A 20702-nucleotide genomic window follows, 5' to 3' on the forward strand; every position below is an offset into this window, starting at 1 on the left:
CTGCAACCCCTCCCTAAATGGCTTGGGCCTGTGGGTGCGGCATACCGAAGGCTGGCCGGGCTTGTTGTGAAAGTAGAGCAGCCCTGCCCATCTTGCACAGCCATGCCCGACCAGTCCAACCAAGATATTCCCATAATGAGCAGGTTGAAACCTAAATTTGCAGTTGCAGATCAGATCTTTGGCTCACTGGTGGAGAAAGTTCATAGTTTAACCCCAGTAAACACAGGCCTTAAGGACCTGAACTTAAGCGGGTTTGCTCTGTAAACAGGAAATGAACCAGCAAGGCGTTTTCTTAGAATGAGAAGAATGCCGCTGCTTTGTGCCACACTAAACTGTAATGCATCTGTGGTACACTGCTGGCCATTCATTATCCAGAAGACTTTCTCACTCTCTCTCACTTTCATTCTGTCTCTCTGTCTCACTCTCCTCTGGGCAGTGTAAACACTTATGTGCATCTTTGAACTTCTTTATTTTGGTCCCAGCTGTGCATATTTCTCTCTATACAATATAGATTGACAAGTTTTTTTGTCCCTAAAAGTGTACATGTCTAAGAATTATAAAGAAATGCCAGCAGAAGTGAGCAGTGAGAGATTCACTATCATTTGTTTTTAATGAGCAACGGTATTATGCAGCAAGCTCTTAAAGTCATGTCACAGGATTTAGGAAGTATTCCTAAAAGTTGAGGTTGTGATAAGCAGTGCTGGGTTAGCCGCATTGTCTACAGACCTACGCCTTCTCTCACATTGCTGTCAGAGGATGTACCAACTGTGGAAATACCACCACCCCTTCACTCCCCATATATACCAAGCACCACACACTCCTACATGTGTAGTTTCCCTTGCTCACACTCAAACACACGCATTTTATACTTTGCTGTGTGATGAAGACAAGACACGGGGAGTAAGGTCTCATTAGTTCCTCTCCTTTGTCTTACACTCTGACCCCGACATCCACAGGAGTCACTGACCTTCCTGTAGGCACGAGGCCTCTGAGGCAGCCCGCAGATAGGGCAGGGCGCTGCTGTGGGCCTGCTGCAGCCTGATAGAGGAACCTTGAGAGCCACACATAAATCATGTTTTGATGTACACTGCCTTAATATCACAAGCTGTCACATGCTGTCAGCGAGTCTTGTTAACACCGCTATTCAGAGCTGTAATGAGGAGCAGTGAACAGGCTGTATGAAAGTGAGCAAAAGCACACATTTGTGTAGTTTATGACATGTTTTTTTTTCAGATTTTTTCAAACCAGAGTTAGAATAGGCTCTTTATAACACCACAACACACCGCCTTATGTACTTATTATATCTTTGCTTTTACAATAAATGCACAATTTCATGCTCAAATAAGCATCTTTGACCACATTTGATAATCTGTTTTATTCTCCACATGCATTAGCTTTGATAATATCCCACAACTGACAACCATACTGAATTATAGACCGGGATGCTGAAAAGTACTCTGGTGTAGGATCTTATGCAGGGTTTTCTTCCTGCTGGGTGGCTTATGATAAGTGAAATATAGCAATAAAAAAAATGCAAACAGACACTCGCAAAAAAAGAGAAGGAAGAATAGAATAAGGCAGACAGAGGGAGGGGGCTGGAGAAGCAGAGAGAACATGGAAGAGGAAACTGTTTTGTTTCTCTGAACACACCTGAAGGGTAAAAGGATTTAGCGTGACATTTGAATTTTTCCTCGGTACAAGACCCAGACTAGAACCAGAGTTTAGCTTTGATAATTGTTTCAGAGAAAGGAAAAGTACATAATAGTTAATATTTGGTTCAAAGTTGTTGGTTTTGTTTTTTTTTGTAGGCATGTGTGTAGTAGTTCAAATAAAATCATAGACACATCTTGTATTCTGTTTCTTTTCAACTGTGCAATTTCATTTCAGAAATTGAGAAACAAAGGCCATAATGACTGTGCTAGTCCTGATCCAGATGACTGTTTTGGGCACAGCCCCCTCATGGACGACCATTTCGGCAAACTAAGCGAAGAGAGTGATTTAATGTACAAGCGCTGTGGTGTAAGTACTTCCTTTGTCCCCTGCTATTTTGTGTTGATTCCTGTCTTTATGTTGATGTTCACTACAGGCGCTAAACAAGAAAGAACACAGAGGTTGTGATAGCCCGGACCCCGATGCCTCATATGTCCTCACTCCTCACACTGAAGAAAAGTATAAAAAAATTAATGAGGAGTTTGATAATATGATGAGAAATCATAAAATCGTAAGTACTGTAAATGCAATGTTTTGCTTGGCTTTGTGGCACAAAGGATTTTCACTCTTTTCTTCATTTAACTTTTTCCTCTTTACGTTACCCTCCCACCACCACCAGAACCTCTGTCAACTTCTTTCAGAACTACTCTCGCTCAAGATAAATGCCCCCCTCCTCTGGGTGTACATTTCTTATGTTGATTTGTTCTGCAACTGATATTTTGGCACACCCTGATAAGATCACATCGTATGAATAAGTGAATAATTCCACTGGAAAGATTACGCTGTTGTATCAGGATCATGCTACCATAATTCAAACAGCAGTAAATGTAGTGGTGTTTGTCAAAAAGGTTTGGTGTTTTTTAGGGGTCTTTTTCTACCTCATATCGTAATAAAAGTTTATTCAGGTACCCAGGTAGTGCAGCAGTCTATCACGTAGCCTGCCAACATGGTGGGCCTCTGGCTTGGTTGGGTGTCCATACAGACGCTGTTGGCCGTGTCTGTGGGTGGCGCCTCCTCTGGTCTCTCGGAATGCCTGTTTCGGGGTGAGGCCAACTAGTGGGAATAGCGTAGTCCTCCCACATGCTACCCCCCCAGTGAAACTCCTCACCATCAGGTGCAGAGGCTGAGGGGATGGAAGAATTACCAGGGAGGATGAATTGGTATCAGGGGCAAAAAAGTCAACAACAACAACAAAAAGAACATTAATAAAACATTTCAAAGTTTCTTAATGATATGATCTTTACAACTTCCCCTCTCTTGATGTATTCTAGCATTAAGTATGTCCGATTACTCCTCCAGTCGTGTTCCCAGAGCACAAAAACTATACTATCATTTAGCGTCCTCCTACTTTTTCATCAGATTTCACACTGGCTCGACCAATAAAATACCACATATCTGTTGTGATCTTATCATGCGTGACAATATTAGACCTGTGCAAGAACATAGTGTTTACTAAGCAGTAGTTTCTATGTTCCTGACATAAGGAGCATCATTTGCCATTAACAAACTAATGATAACACACCGACTGGTCCACTGGATAATGCTATGATGAAATGTTTTCACTGCCACCTGTCATTCTCACTTACGCTTTGCACAGTCAGCACTCTGTAGGTAAATGCATGTGAGTCACGATTCTTGTAACTGTCAATCCCTGTTACCCTGCTGCTGTACGAGAGAATTGCATTAGTGTGTCCAAAGGCAACATGTATGTCTTTAGTGCTGAGTGCTGCACTGCCAAAGTGATCACCTAAATGCATGTTTTTGAGTTTTTTGTTTCTTGTTTTGTGCGTGCTGCAGTAGCACTGAAGATCTGTGTTTTCTATATGTATGATGCTAATCAGAGTAAACTGTTTTGATGATTATATGGTGACACCCAATAGCCGTTAGATGTAGAGCAGACATATTTTTAGAATATTCTTTCATATAAATAAACTGCAGAGCCTCAAAAGATAATGTATTTTATATTTTGTTCTATTTTTACAGTTTCTGTGTGATCTGCCTTGTGAATGTGTTTGCTTACAAAAGCTAACCCTCGGGGGTAGCTCTCTTGTTAATGATACCATGACAACCACTGACCCATCAGGTCTAGGATTGTGTGTGTTTGTGTGTAAATATCCGTGTGTGTTTGTCTCCCTCTTGCAGCCTACAGCATTGCCTCAGCAGAACTTCTCCATGCACGTGGCAGTGCCTGTATCCAATCCTAATGCCATGTACCAGCCAGGAGGGACTCTGGGCAGCCAGACCCTGGCAGCAGCAACAGCCTCTCTGAGTGACAGTGGGATGCTGTCTCCTCCACAGGCCTCTCTGCACAGGAACGTGGGCACTAGTGGAGGCCCCCAGAGGCCCACCAGTGCAGGCAGTGCAGGTTAGTGGGCATCGTCTCTTGTCCGTTGGTCAAAGCTGCATTGTGAGCATGATCCAAACCACTTAAACATTTGATTAAAGCAATTTAACAGGCAGGAACTTTGAGCAGATCCAGACTCAATGGGAACGGCCATCTGCTTTGACCGGTTGGAGGAAAAGAGAGCAGGAGAGTGAAGCAGAGATAAAGAGAGAATGGAGAAAGACAGATATACAGAAGGAAATAGAGGGATAGAGATAAAGAGAGAGAGAAAGGGGGACAAGAATGATGGACAGATGGGGACATGAGCAGGTGGTGCTAAGAGTGGCAGGCAGCTTGAGCCTCTTCAGGTCTATAGCCTCCTCCAGCCGCATCAGTCAGGGATCTGCGAAGTGGGGAAGCACAAAGGCTCCGGAGAAGACGAGTTAGTAACACTAGTACAGGAGGACAGAGAGGAGGAGAGAGAAGCCCAGTGCATCATGGGCGATCCCCCAGCAGACTAAACCTATAGCAGCATATCTAAAGGCTAGCCTAAGCAGCCCTAACGATAAGCTTTATCAAAAAGGAAAGTCTTACATCTGCTCTTAGACATAGAGAGGGTGTCTGCATCCCAAACTGAAACTGAGGGGTGGCTCTACAGGAGGGGAGCCTGATAGCTGAAGAATCTGACTCCTATTCTACTTTTAGAGACTCTAGGAACCACAAGTAACCCTGCATCCTGGGAGTGAAGGATTCTGTCTGCATAATAGGGGACTATGAGCTCTGTTAGGTATGAAGGTGCCTGATTGTTGAGGGCTTTGTATGTTAAAAAAAGAATTTTGAATTCTATTCTGAATTAAACGGGGAGCCACTGATATAATTAGATAAAGTGAATTATTTTCTTTTCTGGCGACCCCTCCAGGGTGAGCCCCGCCTCTCACCTGAAGGCAGCTGGGATAGGCTCTAGCGCCCCCACAACCCCTAACAAGATAAGCGATAGAAAATGGATAGAATTTTTTTTCTTTTTTCTTTTTTTATTAATTTTCACAGTAGAATGTACATTTTTTTCTTACAATTTGAGTATCTTGATTGAATTTAGAATATTTGTTAACAGCCCTAACTTGTGAGTTATATAGCAAATTTCTGATAAAATAATTTGACATATTTGGGAATATGTGTGTATTCTTTCTGCCAGTGGTAAGTCTGTAATATTGATAACTTAGGTCTGCGAAATGAACATTAATTAATTTGTGTACATCTTGAAACCAAGAGTTTATTCTTTTGGTTTAGCATAAAGACAAGGAAGAGAAGGGAAAAACCTCAACCTCCAGCAGTAGAAAACAAAATCAAGTCCTAACTCTATTTAAGGTCACTCACTAATCGTTTTAATTTTAGGGTTTTGCTCCACGGCCCATCCAGGGTGAACCCCGCTTCTCGCCCAGTGTCAGCTGGGATAGGCTCCAGCCCCCCCCCCCCGACCCCTAATGGATAAGCGGTTTAGAAAATGGATGAATGGATGGGGTTTTGCTCCATACACAAACAGAAATAGACACTTGACAGTTAGAAGTTGTAGAGAAAGTTTTTACACATCTTTGTTGATTTTGTACTGTTACATACTTTCCCCATATAATGTATATATATGTGACTACATGTAGGTTTATACATGAGTAAAAAGAAAACTTCAAGGAGAAAATATGTTTGTATATAATTCCAATTCTTAAAGAAAAGACAGTTTATTGCAGTACTTTAAGTTCTTTGATGATCTACTTTGTGTCTGTTCAGTTAGTATGTAGGTTGGTTGCTTGGGAACTTTGCTCTGATGACAGAACTGCAGCCAAGACATAGATTTGAGACATAACTCGCTTTAAGATACACTTAATTTGTGATCTTTAGAAGGGTTGGCTGGCAGATTTTTGTAACCGTGCCGAACTTGCTGTTTTACCTTGCTTCTCGTCTTTCGGTAAAGCTTGGCTTCTTGCCTCCTTGTTCCAGCTTGATTAAGCCCTGATCAGAGAGTGCTGTTCTCTTGGCAAGAAAGTGAATAAGTCCACATATTCTCTTAATTGTCTTTTTTTATTTCTATAACAAAAAGTCTACATTTTCCCAAAGGTATCAGATATAAGCTGTAACTGAGGGCGAGTACTTATTTTACACACTCTACCTGGTGTGTGTGTATGTGTGCGTGTGTGTTTTTTTTTCACACCCGCAGAAATTCTCATCATCACACCTTTTACTACATCAGTATTGTGAAACGATTATGTCAGTGCACCCAGGTACTTGTATGACTGGTCTGATTTAGCTGCACTGCATTTGACAGAGGTTCATGCAACAAGGTGTGAAATGCATCATTCAGATGTGACCACGTATCTGAACTGGCTGACACCCTCTCATTTGCAGTGGGATTACTTAATGGTTGTTTTTCACAATAACACCTCGTTCTTGATTATTCTCTATTTCCCAGTTCATTGTTTATCAGTACATTTCCTAAACAGGCTCATGGGGCATTCTACTGTAGCTCGCTTTGCTTTGCTTTTAGTGTATCTCTTGGACTTGTCTGCGTAGTTGTGTTTTTATAAAACAGTGACAAGAGGCTCTGATAGATTTCCAAAACAATGGCTGAATGCTTGCTGCAAGTGTTTCCTCAAAGTGGAATGCTGCACTGCAAAGTCTTAAACTTTATAAACATAAGAAACATCATGCTCGATGTTTCTCTCTCTCTTTGATAATGTTCTCTTTGTGAGGACTCAGGGATAGTTCCTCCCTTCTGTGTGCTTCAGAGATAAAGGTACATGACATTTTCATGTCTGTTCCGGCATCTCCATCACATTCTCTGCTACTTTGCAGCAGGATGCAGATGGTTAATCATATCACTCTGTGCATCTCATTAGGTGGCATGCTGGATACCACAGACCTTTCAGTGCCAAGTGGTGTGGGCTCCAGCCCAGCGGGTAAGTCCTCCCGGAGAGATTTATTAGCTCTCTGTAGCTCTGCCCAATAGGCCTCCTGCTTAGCACGAGCTGGATAGTTGTGTATCCATCTGTGATTGGTTCAAGACAGTTGTCACTGTCGTCAACTGAGAGCGCCTTTGCCTGATTGTATTTTTACTGCATGTGAAGAGGCTACATGTGAACCTCCTCTCAACACAGGAAATCTGTGACATATGCATGCATGAGAGATGAAAACAGTTCAGCAGTGTGGTGTTTTGGCTTTAAAATGGTAACCAGACAAGGCAATTAGCAGTCAAACTGACTTTGGCAGGTAAATAAACTCAACGTTTCCTTTGAACTTGTCATCTCGACGTGGCCCTCCCCGCTCCTGTTTCCTTCCCTCTATTGACAGGTGCATCTGTTTTCCCCCACTACCCCAGCAGCCCTTATAAGGCTGGAGAGGGTCTGTAAGCTGCCTAGACCAGCATAACCCTGTAGGTATTCGGGCCATGACATCCCACTAAGTCTTCAGTACACAATGACCGGACAGGCTGTCATGGCTGCAATGTGCTGTGTGAGAGGCGGAGGCAGGTGGAGTTTAACTCTTTCCTTGTCACTCAACTTTTGGCACTAGTAGTGTTTCTGAAGTTCTGTCATTAAACTGTAGGATATTAAATGCCCAAAACTTTGAGAGGGTGGAAAGAATATAAGCTTACAATGGAATATTGCTATGCATTGATTAAAGAGCAGGAGACCGCCTTGGCAGTTGTTGTTCTGAGGAAGGTGCTGGGTAACTTAAGTTTGGGGTGTGGTCCTGGTAGAGTTGGGATTCTGTGCCAGCATTTGCGTCAGCATTTGGCACAGCGTGAGCATGCTGCAGCTGTTGTTTGTACCGAGTGTGTAGAACAGGAGAGACTACTGGGAGGAGGAACCTCTCTAGCCCTGCTGTCAGATGACCATTCCTGACATAGCTCTGCTTTTTCACAAGTAGCAGCTATGACTGCAGCAGGAGCCTTTCAAAGTTACCAGATGGAGGATGTGCCATGTGATATCTTCTCTCCTGTTTGATGGTGTCACCACAGAGGGGAGATTACACACATGCACAACAAGTTTCGCTCAAATACTGTACATTTTATTAGCATGAGGCACAAGAGGCTCCTGCTTAGTTTCCCCTCAGCCCCCCAGGACCCTTTTAGGAATGATGGGCAGCTGATTTAATTGTGGGGTCTCAGGGAGTTATAATTTACCTCTTACCTGACATGCAAGCATGCATATGCTGATGTCACAGGGACAATTCTTCAAGCAAATGCATTTTAGTTGTTCTTGGTGAATTTAGCCATTTGTTTTGTTTTGTTAGTCTTTGGTTTACATCATGGCTCCACAGCTACCAATAATCTCTTGAAGTCTCATTTTATACTGTTACCCTGTGCACTGGCAGTTCTGTAATAGATCTCTACAATTTACACAATTACAACTAATTACAAGCTCTAGCCCTTGACTGCTGAGCGTTTAAAATGTAGTTTGCAGTGAACAAGGAGCATTTAAGAGAACGTTGTCCGTTATGTAATATATCTACAAGCGGTACACATGCCTTCATTAATATTGGAGCCTTACAAGCTTTTGAAACACAAGCTTGTTTGTGTGCTCAACAGATAATGTGGTCGTTGTACAAAGTCTGTTTTTGTGTATAGTTTGCTAACAGAAAGTTTTCTTTCCTTTGGTTCATGTGTGGTTTGGTTGAAGATGAGGTTGCAGGATGATCATTAATCATAGTCATGCTGTACAAAAAGCAAAAATGTTAATTGTCAAGTAGAGTGCTGGCACAATCTTTTTTTCACCTGGTTGCCATCTGTCTTTTGTCTTAACAAATTAGATTCTGCATATCCGATTTGGTTGCATTTCTGAGACCAAACAATAGGGCTGCGCATGGGATCTATTTTTAGGGCCTGAGCCAGTCCCTGGCGAAGACCCTATTATGTTTCGAAGTCACACTCGCCACTTCAAAAGTAAATTTGACCCCCTAAACATGCATGAAAACTCACCAAATTTGGTAAGCACATCGGGTGCGGCGAAAAATTCGATAATTGAAAAAAAAACAGGCGCTCTACTCAATAGCGCCACCTACATACACAAAAAACCACGCCACAGACTGTAGGAATGTCCTACAGACATGGGACAAACACCATTGAACTCGTCTCATCAAGACGGATAAATCATACACTCACACCCCTGACCTAACTGTAACAGGATGTCCACAATTTGGACACGAATGTCTAATTTTGGACAATTTTGCGCCCCGAACAAAATCTATCTCCTCCTAAACCGTAAATGCCAGGGCTTCCAAACTTTCACACATTACTCTCCCAACTGTGCTGATTAAAAGTTGTTCAAGGTTAATATACTACGCGCTCGGTTTGGATTTTATGAGCCGTCAAAGTGGGGGAGACACTTTTCGCCTTACAATGGAAGTCTATGGGGAGAGCGTGTCCTCTCAGGGTACATACTCTCAAACAAATGCTTCTCACATCTACACCATACATTCCACAGCTTTTAAAAACACACCACTGTATTCCTGACAAAAATCCCTACAAAAATATGGTATTTTGTGTGACTTTTGACCAACGTATGCCGACTTATTCAGCTTTTCCACACTACATTTCTCTTAATCCTCCACTCTCTCCACTCTAGCACAGATCAGAGACAGTGCAGCGGGGGAGGGGTTCTTAAAGGGCCAGCTGGCAGCTCTGCTCTCAGCTCTGCTCTCAGCTCTGACAGAGATGGCAGAGAGCGAGCAGAGAAGGGAGGGGCTCTTAAAGGGCCGGGTCTCAGCTCTGCTCTCACACTGTGCAGCGAACTGAGGCTCGTATCTCCTAAACTACAAGGCCTAGGGATTTGCCGATTACACCGTTGGATTCGGGCCGGTGTCAAGGACGCGGCCGTAGGCCGCGCGGGGGCTCAGGCCCTAACAACGCTGCTTGCAGCTTTAATTAGAATTGTGTCTTTATCTGAAGGCCCTGGATTCACATCTATTATTTGTTCTCATTCATCAAGACATTTAGTTTTTTCCCTGAGCCTGAAATACTGTACATACACAATAAATCACTGTCTTTTTTCCCTCATTTCCTTCAAATAACACCGAAGGTTTCAGTTGTAAACACAAGCCCTTACATAATGCCCCTTCCAAGACCGTGTTAATAATTTAGGGCAATGAAGAGAAGTCAAGCAGCTTTTAACATGCACAGGTTTCAGTCAACACAACCAGTGTTACAGGGGCCTGTATATAGAAGGAGGTGAGACGTCAGACAAAATCATCTGCTGAAAGGCTGGATCTTTACCTTGTGGCTGTTGTCCTTGCTCTAAATGCATAGCCTGAAGGATTTATACTGTCACATGTGTTGTCTTGGCAGTTATTTAAAAAAATTAGGAAATGGTGACATCTGATGACATCTTTAGTCAGCTGTACACTGAAAGAGGGGTTCAGCCATCTCTGATTTAATCCATGAATACAGCAGTAGGGATCTTAGCACCAGCAGGAGAGATTCAGGAGTCATTCTCTAAGCTTTTATTACTTCTGCCAAGTTAGGTAAAAACAACTAATTCAAAGCCTTTGGCCTGACTTCTACCATTCTGCGTACCAGTAAACTCTGTCCTACCAGCAACATGGCGACGGTAGCATGGTCCAGCTGCAGGAACTGAAAAAAAACATTCTTCAAAGATTTTTTTAATTTGTGGCAAGTCACATGAGTTGGTTTAAATGTAACAACTAATGTTTCTCCAGACATCCATTTTTGATGTTTTAAAAAGCTCTCTCTGTGTAACAAAGTGATTTGTTCTGATGTCACTGGTATGTCTCATTACCAGTGCTGTGGAATAGGAACTATTATTCTTGTTATTATTATTATTATTATTATTATAAGGGCCTGAGCCTGAAGGTACTTCTTCCTCTTATGTTTGCTTGTTATTATTATTATAATTATTATCTGTAATCAAATTAGATAATGAAACATATGTTATTTTTAATGAATGCGTATTGTGTCACCATTTGCTGATTTAATAGACATTTGCCAATTCTGCCATTAAATGTCATAAAGAGGTGAAGAGACTCTTTTTTTCTATAGTGAAGTGAAGAGGCACTACTGTGCTCATCACAATGGAACACCATCAATAATCCAAATACTGACTTGGGGGTGGGGCTATGGGCGCGGCGTAATGATGGTGACATGAGCTACTGGCAGGCATGACGGACACTTTCCAGCACGTCTCATCATAATGCTCTAATGAAACGTTATCGCTGCCACCTGTCATTTTCACCCACACTTTGAACAGTCAGCACTTTGTCGGTAAATGTGAGTGAATCACCATCATGTAACAGCTCTCTGGGTAAAAGTAAACCTCCTAGACTTTCTGCTTTGATCAGTAACGGTACACCACATACGTCATCCGCTACATTCATTCATCCCCAAACATGCGAGTCAAGTTCATTTCATTTTTGTAGTATCAATCACAACTCAAGTTATCTCATGACGCTTTACAAATAAAGTAGGTCTAGAACCATGCTCTTGATATTAATTCCAGTGAAAGAGACTCGTGAGCAAGCACTTATTTTCAATGCGTATAAAATTAAAGAAGTGCAGATTTGTCTAGACATTTGTCATCTCTCTTCTAACGATATGTGTCATATTTATGCCTAAATTACAGCTCTGCAACACTATGGCTGTCAGTGATGAAATGATCATTCACAAGTGTCGGAAATCTCTATTCCCTTCTCACTAGTTAGGGCAGTGTGTGTGCGTGTGTGTGTTGAACATGGCTAAAAATGCATCTTTGTGATTTAGAATCTCATCTTTCCCCATCACCATATCTCAGTGCTTTACATGAAATTCTTTTTGCACTAACATTTCTCCTGCTTTTAATCAGCAGTGATATTTATAGGACCTTGGACATTTACTTCACTAATTCTGTAAACAGAGTTTTCAAGCAGCAGCCAATTCTTGTATGATCAAAGCCAGAGCTGATAGCTGCTTGTATATACTGTTGATTCAGCTGTGAGATACCATTGTGGGCTTCATAACTGTTTATTTGACCATGAATTGTTGGTGTCCTTATCTGTAGTCAGAGGGGCTATTGTTCCATTATGTTCCTACGCAAGAGCCTACTCGTTGTGCACACACTTCATGTTTCACTGGGATACACTGAACACAATAGAGAAGCCAGCAACTTGTTGAAGTGTTACTGATCTGTTGATGCAGCACTGGATACTATTCATTTCTTTCTTCCATTTCTTTTCTGGATTTCAGCAAGTTTTTGCACGTATCAAGTAAATTACACACGCATGGTTTTGCATATAAAGTTTGGAATTTTGGATTGTAGCATGCTTAAAAGTGTTATTTCATTGGGTTTTTTTTTTGGGAGGGGGGATCTCACTGTCAGTAGAGTGGATTTGAGTGGAATTTACAAAGTCCATCTGCAGACTTGGTTCAGATGAGTCAGACAGTGTCATGAAATTTAAAACAAAGACAATAGTTTAATGAAACCAGCATGGTTTGTTTATGGGGAACCTATTTTCTTAACGTGTAGTGGTAGAAGGGTTGACTTTTGATACCCTAATGCTTTATTATGGCAGATTTTATTTGGCAGACTAAAAAAATTCAGTACTGTACACAAAAAAGGTTTTAGTTGCACTACTGTGAAATCCATTTACCAAAGGGAACTTCTTGTTGAACTTTAATAATCTTTTCAATTTCTGCCCTTTGAAAAATTTTCCAGTGATCTAGCAGAAGCAAGGAGAATTGGACTTTGCACATCACATTGTGAATGTTGAAGGACTTTACTGTTGCTTGCGTGCAAAAACAAAACCTACAGCTTTTTTATTGTTTTTTATTCAGCTGTAATGGCTTCAGTTATTTTCTTTAAGTAGTCACAGTACATTTGTCAGGGAAGTGCTCCTCATCTCAAGATGCAAAGAATGTACTTTGATGTGATCATTCACAATAAAAATAAAAGGCTCATCAATTTTGAAATGGACATTTTATTTTTGTAAATGTGCAGGATAATTATACAAGTCTATTAAAACTTCCCAGAGGGTTAAAAACACTTAACGCTGCGCGCTGCAGCAAACTGGAAAACAACAGAGTGTGATTGGGTATGCTTGATGACTGGGAGTGTTGTCAGTCACACTCCATAGTTTGATGATGTGTTTCTGTCTTTGTGTACCTCTGCAGGGAACGGTTTCGTCAACCCCAGGGGCTCCCCGGGCCTCCTCAGCACACCCAGCGGCAATGGCTTGGGTAAAGTCATGCCTACTAAGTCTCCACCACCCCCTGGAGGGACCATGGGAATGGGAGGCCGCAAGCCAGACCTCCGGGTTGTTATCCCTCCATCTAGCAAAGGGATGATGCCCCCACTGGTGAGCACAGAGCACACAGCTGCACATGAGTATCACGAGCTGGGGGACCTCTCACCATTTTCTCTGAAGAGCATTTAGCAAATCTTTTATAAGTTATCGCCAAACTTTGCAGACACACATTTCTGACGCCGCGCTGGTGAGATTGTGGGTGTCATAACATTCTCTCATTACCTTTTCTCCTTCTAATACTGAAGGAGCTGAGCGCTCTGACCCCAGTGAACACCTGAGGCTACTCTCCAATCTCATTCCTAAATCATTTAAGAAATGTCTTCAGATGTGTGCAAAATGTATGTATTTCTCCTGTTGTCAGCCACACCGGGGAAGGGATTGTGTTTGGTAAATTCACTTTGGGTTACTGCTGATGCTCCACCTGTGTGTTACCATGGTGGCATGTGGAACAGGTCGAGAGGAGTAGTGAGAGAGGTGGGTTCAGTTCTGTCTGAGCCAACCAAGCGTTTTGGTAGAGGCTGTGGAGGGTGCTGGCAGTGGCAGGCTAGTAGACAGCCTGTCATTAGGCCATAATGGTATTAAATTAATCACATCTCAGTGTGACAGAGTGTAGATGAAGACTTAATCAGGGGCCCAGGGTGTGAGCCAGATAATATCTTGTCGCCCTTGTCGTGTCTTCCTGCCGCTATTGATTGAGTGTGGGTATTAAGACAGCCGTGGCCTGGTCGCAGTCGCATGTCCCACTGTACAGAAAAAGACGAAAGATGGGCTTCTGCCTCTGGCACAGTGAACTGCAAATAGATGTAAAATGAAGGGGGCTACATTGTTGGTAACAGGGAAGGAACAACATCTTTCTGGCTTTTCTCTGAGAACTTCACAGCTTGTCTGTTGCCCATTGTTGGACTTTTGTGGCCACATATGTGAGTCACATTAATGTGGCGCTTTGGACAGTTAGCACCAACTGACTACCAAAATGTAACGACTGCGTTTATAGCAGCGGTCATCCACACTTCTCTTATTATTTTTCTTTGTGGCGGAACTATATTCCAGAGCGATTTATAGTCACTCTGACTGTTCTCTGTAACTCTGCCTCTGTTCTTTTTCTTCTGTTGAGGGCAGTCGGAGGAGGAGGAAATGGATTTGGTGAGTTTTGACAAGTTCCTGGGAAAATGGGTGAACACGCTTCCGGTAATCACACATGCTCGACTAAAAGGCAGCGCTCAAACCGGAGATTGGCTCTCAGAATTGACAGCAATAATATATTTAATATTTAAAAAAAAGAAGAAAAAAAAGGTTTTGTCACTGCATGTTTTGGGTTTGGCCCGTGAAAATTGCCTCAGCCTGTTATATTGGCTCCTCCACTCCCTTACTTGTCATGTGTATCATTTAAAACAAAGTGTGTGTTTGTGTGTGTGTGTGTGTGTGCGCGTGTGTGTGAAAGATAAGAGCAAATTAGTGCTTTATTTTTTTTAACCATTATTTTCTTGTTACAGTCCAAACATTTTTATAGTCAGGAGGCCTTTGAGTACAAAATCTAAATGATTTATATTTTTCTAAGGCAGAGAAGATTACATCATCTTGAATGAAGTCATTTTGTGAGATACTTGGGTTTGGTGAAGTCATCTGGCTGGAGAGAGTTGGAACAATACGAGGAAGCCGTCAGCTAGATCATGATGCAATGCTGCTTCAAACGTAACCGCTGGCAGCTGCACATATGTTTGCTTCATTATGTACAGAGGATTTGTGTCGGAATGGTTCCACGCGACGTCTGCGTTTGATTACTGTAGTCGGAGTTTATGTTTTGTTTTGTTTTTGTTTTTTTGGAGCTTGCATCGAAGTGTGCCGCATGACCACACCATGCTTTGTTGGTGAGTTGGTGTGGACTGCATGACAGTCACTGCACTAAAAACCCACTGGAGCTTTATGATCTCTTTTCACCCTCTCACTTATGATCACTTTACCCCTCTTGGATTTGTCTCCCTTTGAGTGGATCAAGTTGAATGTTCCTCCTCGGTGTTCACTACTCATTTAATAGAGTCACTTCTCAAGTCAATCTGTGTGTTATACAAAGAATATATTCAGTTACTTTTCAACCCCATTATGTAGGAAGGAGCATATTTTCTGCATCTGTAATTTATTAAACTTCAGTGAAACAAATGAAATATTTATTTTAGTTAAATAATTATTTTTGAACACATGCCAATTTTGATATAGGCTAAATTCACCATAAACTGTATTTGCAGTTTTATATGTCAAGTCAATTTTATTTGTATCGCGCCAAATCACAACAAAAGTTATCTCATGACACTTTTCCAAGTAGAGCAGGTCTAGTACCACACTCCTTCGATGAATTTACACTCAACAATTCTCAAAAGAAGTCCTTTTCATCGTGTTTGTATAGCAACAAGTCACAGCAAAAGTTACTATATAACACTTCACAAATAGAGCAAGGCTAGAGCAAAAATCTTGAAATTCATTTCATAAAGTAACCCCCTAGTGAGCGAGCGCTTGCTGGTAGTGGCGCTGAAACGTTGAAGTGGACCCGAATGCTGAGTAGGCAGCCATCTGCCTCGACCGGTTGGGATGAGAGAGACCGATAGAGACAACTACAACATCACAGCAGCTGTGATAATAGAGATATCTATAAATATACTCTAGCATAATACTAATATTAATACAAGAATTGTGCTAATACTATTACTAATACAGCACTGAAATACATTAAGAAAAAAATAATTCTTGAAAAGTCCCAGATATGAGGAAATTCCAAGTGTTGCAGCAGCAAAATAGAACATCAGGAGGTACTAAATATTAAAAACTGGTAAGTAAACACGTTATGTAGAGTTAAGGAACTTTATATAATATGTGTAATTTAAGTGCTAATATAAACTGTACATTGCATATCAGTTATTTGCCTCTTAAGAATGTAATCTTATCAATTATGGCGCGGTCAGATACTGAGCCATAGCCATGAAGCTACAGCACCATCTTGTGGTTGTTGTGGTTATAACATTTATTTCATTATGTCAACCCAGTATGAACAGTAGGAACCATCTGAGAAATATTTCGCTTTGAACAAATACTAAATTATTATTCTACTTTGTTTTAAACCGTTTGCCTTATTTTGTGTGCTTTGTAGAATACCCAGAGGATAAGCAGCTCTCAGTCCACCCAGCCGCTGGCCACTCCAGTTGTGTCTGTCACCACCCCTAGCTTGCCCCCTCAAGGCCTGGTCTACTCAGGCATGCCCACCTCCTACAACCCCGCTGGTGAGTCTCCCCTCAGACTTAAAACAACTGCTGTTTTAACAGCGTGCTCTTAGTTCCTGCTCTTCTCTCAGTGGTACTCTGTATTGTAGCTGAAATATGAGCGTGTTCTCACTGCATGTGGCTGTGTTTGTTTTTCAAGAATACTCCCTGAGCAGCGCAGAGATCTCATCCCTACAGGGCTTCAGCTCTCCTGGGCTCTCACTGGGCTCCATGTCAGCATGGCAACAACATCAACTGGGCCAAGCAGCTCTTAATTCTTTGGTGTGAGTAACGCGCTTCCAAACGGAGGTGCATTGTCCAGACGCCCCTTGTTTATTAAATCATCACCCTCTCTGCTGTATGATATCATGTTGAATCACACATCTACATTCTCATCACTACATTGTTCCATTTCAAATTTGTATGTTGACTTCTTATTTTCTCAGCAGTGGTGGAGGTCACCTACCTCAGGGCTCCAACCTCTCCATCAGCACTAGCCAGAGTGTTAACATCAAGTCCGAGCCCATTTCGCCGCCACGGGAGCGTGTCACGCCCTCTGGCTTCCCCCCGCAACAGCCTCAGCAAGGATCCAGCCGACAAGAAGTTCTTGGACGTTCACCCGCCGACAGCCTCAGCTCCTCCTGTAGCTCTTACGATGGCAGCGATCGTGAGGACCACCGGCCAGACTTCCACTCACCTCTGGGGCTGGGTAGACCCCCGGCTGGATCTGACGACAGGGAGAGCCCCTCGGTCAAGCGCTTGCGCATGGACACTTGGGTGACATAAAATCCCTGATGAAGCCTCCAGTCACCAGCCAGTCAGAGAGAGGGAGGGGTTTGACATGGAGATAAAAGAAAGAGCAAGGGTCCTTAGAGCTATCTTTACGATATTATTCTTCAACTCTAGTTCAATTTGGATGACAGAGTGGCAAATATGAGTCAGGACATATCTTAAGTAAATCCTCAAACTGATACAAGCAGGTGGTATCAGGTACTTGGTGCAATTCAGATGATGTCTGCAGAAGAACAACGTTGAAAATTGTTAAACAATAGGCGGTAGATTGTTGTAGTAAGTGGTTTAGTCAGGCACTTACATGTAGTTGCTGTTTTGCTGTTGTGCTTGCAAATTGCAAACAATCAGAGAAAGTTGTGTTGCTTACAGGCCCGAGGACCCTTACATACGACTTCACTGCAAGAACTATCTTTTAAAATCATGCTGTAACCACACCTCTATCTCTAGTGGCCTCTTCTAATTTATTGATCCCTTCAATCAGGAGATACAGAAGTTAATTCATACTATACAGGAATTTTGATAATAATGTAACCATTTACAACAGTTATCAAATACATGAAACAATACTGTTGAAGGTAAAAATGAGATAATGACAGAATATATTGCAATAATGACATACTATTCATTTTAAGTTTAAAGAGTAGGATATGTAAATGTGCAATTAAGATAATGCGAACCTGTCCAGTTGAACTGGTGAGAAATTTGTGTAACAGTTCATCAGTTATATAAGCCAAAGCTGTTCTCTTTGTGTTGTTTTTGTACAGTTGCTATGGTTTCCGAACAATTCACTCAAATGCACCATTTTTTTTTCTTCTTGGTCATACTTTTTCTTTTTTATTGTGCTTCATTTCAAGCAGCGTGACGTCGTGTAAACCCGGACTCGATATCTAAAGCCATGGACACTTGCTGTTCTGTTTGTACAATTGAAAAATTGAGCCAAACATTTTCTTTTTGTTGTGTAAATAGCGACTTTAATATATATATATCACCAGGGTGTGGGTACATTCTGAATGTACTGTGCGATCACCATTTTCAAGAAAAGTATATTTTTGTGGATTACAGCCAAGTTTACAAGTGTAAACCCTTAAAAAGTAGATCATTCGCTGGTCAATTATTTGCTGTTTTCTTCATTTTACTGTAATCGCGCCAAAATTGAATCATCAACAAAACCTCCCGTGTGTTTTCGCTCCAGGTGGTCAATATGTTTTCTCTCTCTCTCATTCTTTCTCTCTCTCTCTCACTCTCTCTCTGTCTCTCTATTAGTGGCGACTGTTTGTTCTTAAGACATTGTTCTAACAATGCTGTGAGATTGAAGTTCCACTGCTGTCGTATTTGTGAAGGATGATCACAAGGCTAGGGGAAATGGGCTTTCTTCTCTCCTATTGTGTTAGTTGTCTACCAGCAGCTGCAGAATACACTGCCAACATTCAAAACCCAAGGTCCCAAACACACATCGATGACTAATAATCCATTGTTACTGTACATGGCTCAACTGAAAGACGTGCTATCTTTCACATAATATCCACTATCCTGTTATTGCTGCTGACCTCACAATGTAGGCGGTTGTCTGCTAGAATGGTCAGCAATAATTATGTGGAAAACATTTTCATATCTCATGATTGGCTTTCGTGTCAAAACGCGCTGAAGTCATACAAGTGTTGCGACGCACGTCGAGTTATCACACCACACTGAGACAGATGAGGAAAGAAGCCCTGCGACTTGCTTTTCCTCTCCATCGTTACGGAAGCAAACTCGTCTCCGTAGCCGATTCACCGACGGCTTCAATCTCACTGCTGGATTGCACACATTTGTAGGAAAAGTTTGCTGTACAAGGGAGGTATCACTCTGCATTTACTGTGACTTGTCTTGTGTGTTTTCTGCCCTCGCGGTTCCCATTATCAGCTCCATGGTAGTATATACACCCGTAACAATCTATGCAGTTTTTAAACCCCCGATTCACACGATAAATACGGAATATGATGTCATCGCAGGTGGATGAGCACGTGACTGTTAGGTGGCGCAGCAGGAGGTTGCTGGAGTACACAAAAACATTTTATTGATTTATTTGGATACCCTGACGCTCTTCACGCATTCTTCACACTAGTATTCTATTATCTAACGATGTTTTACACAGCAGGTTAAAAATAGCAATAAATTAAAAACAAAAAACAAAAAAAAAAACGACAACAACAACAAAAAAATGTCTGCCTCCTGTGTCGGCAGCATCACCTCGTAGTTGAGCACACACTTTAGCACTTGATAACATATCAGGGAATTTTGTAGTTTTATCTATATGCACAGTTAGGAAATGCCTTATCCCAAAGAAAAACAATACCGCTTTTTTGACTCACACTGCAGAAATCGCTCAGTCTTGACCGAGCCTGCCTCTCCTCAGAAAGGACTCACACAAGAAAAAAGCACGGTGAATGCACGGCGGTACCTTTTGACCCTTTGAATTCATGTCAACGTTGTGCAGAACTGATGAATGTGAACGGAACGTGTAATCAATGAACCTTTGTAGAGGACTTTCTTCACTTTGCTGTGCAAGAGTACACTGCTTTGCTTCATGGCTTTTATAAACAGAACTATGTGTTTGGTAAGTGTTTGTAGTTGATAGTTCACTTAAACTAAAAAGCTGTTTTCGATCTGATTGCTCAGATCGTTTGGCGGCACAAGCTGGACTTTGTTGCCAATCATGAAATTATTTGTTTCAAAAATCGAAAGAGATTTTAAGTTAATCTACATTTTATTTCCCTTGAATGTGTTATTTTATTTTCACCATACAATAAATATTCAAGTGAACTTTTTATTAAACAATTAAGATACTATGCTAGATATTGTTGTACAAAATTTGTATTCTTCAGAAAAGTACAAATATTGGCTTTTAATGTGTAATTTAGGTTATCTCTCTTATTCTGTATAAAATGAAGTAAACAACTCTGACATAGAATTTGTCCTCCTGTGAAGTCCCAAAAAGTAGAAACTGTCAACTTTATTAAACACATCAGTGTATGCTCAATCTCAACGCCATGTCTATTCCTCTTTGAATTTCACCCATAAAATGCACGTTACTGACTTCGTCACGTAGTTTTAAGAGTTTTCATGGAACTGAAAATCAGAAGTGTGTCTTTGGGCTCAGTGAAAACATAATAATCACAACATTTGGCCCCATCTGTCACTAATATCATGTTATCTGTTGTCACTCATCTGCCCTTAGAATCATACATGATTGTTTAAATCCCATCAGGCTTCTGGATAAATAACTATCTAATCTAATATTATCTGATTATCCACCAGCATCAGACATAACATCCATCCATCCATTTTCTTCCGCTTATCCATGTTAAGGG

General features: G+C 41.6%; 1 protein-coding gene across 12 annotated transcripts in view; it reads left to right on the forward strand.

Moving 5' to 3' along the window:
• The window catches only part of mef2aa (myocyte enhancer factor 2aa), a 66562-nt gene extending 47029 nt beyond the window's left edge, over positions 1–19533 (forward strand). For 2 of the 12 annotated variants that reach the window (XM_086208936.1, XM_086208935.1), the window contains exons 4-11: positions 2087–2221; positions 3853–4075; positions 6919–6978; positions 13179–13363; positions 14432–14455; positions 16452–16581; positions 16721–16844; positions 17007–19533. In XM_086208936.1, the coding sequence (XP_086065062.1) occupies positions 2087–2221; positions 3853–4075; positions 6919–6978; positions 13179–13363; positions 14432–14455; positions 16452–16581; positions 16721–16844; positions 17007–17346 (1221 nt within the window). In that variant the 3' untranslated portion in view covers positions 17347–19533. Of the gene's footprint in view, positions 1–1887; positions 2020–2086; positions 2222–3852; positions 4076–6918; positions 6979–13178; positions 13364–14431; positions 14456–16451; positions 16582–16720; positions 16845–17006 lie in introns of all 12 variants that reach the window. The other 10 variants (XM_086208946.1, XM_086208938.1, XM_086208937.1 and 7 more) reach the window with 10 other exon arrangements.
• Positions 19534–20702: the final 1169 nt, after the last annotated feature.

The sequence above is a fragment of the Aulostomus chinensis genome, chromosome 7 (assembly GCF_037954235.1).
Source record: "Aulostomus chinensis isolate RoL2024-O1b breed Wild chromosome 7, RoL_Achi_v1.0, whole genome shotgun sequence".
NCBI classification, from domain to species: Eukaryota; Metazoa; Chordata; class Actinopteri; order Syngnathiformes; family Aulostomidae; genus Aulostomus; species Aulostomus chinensis.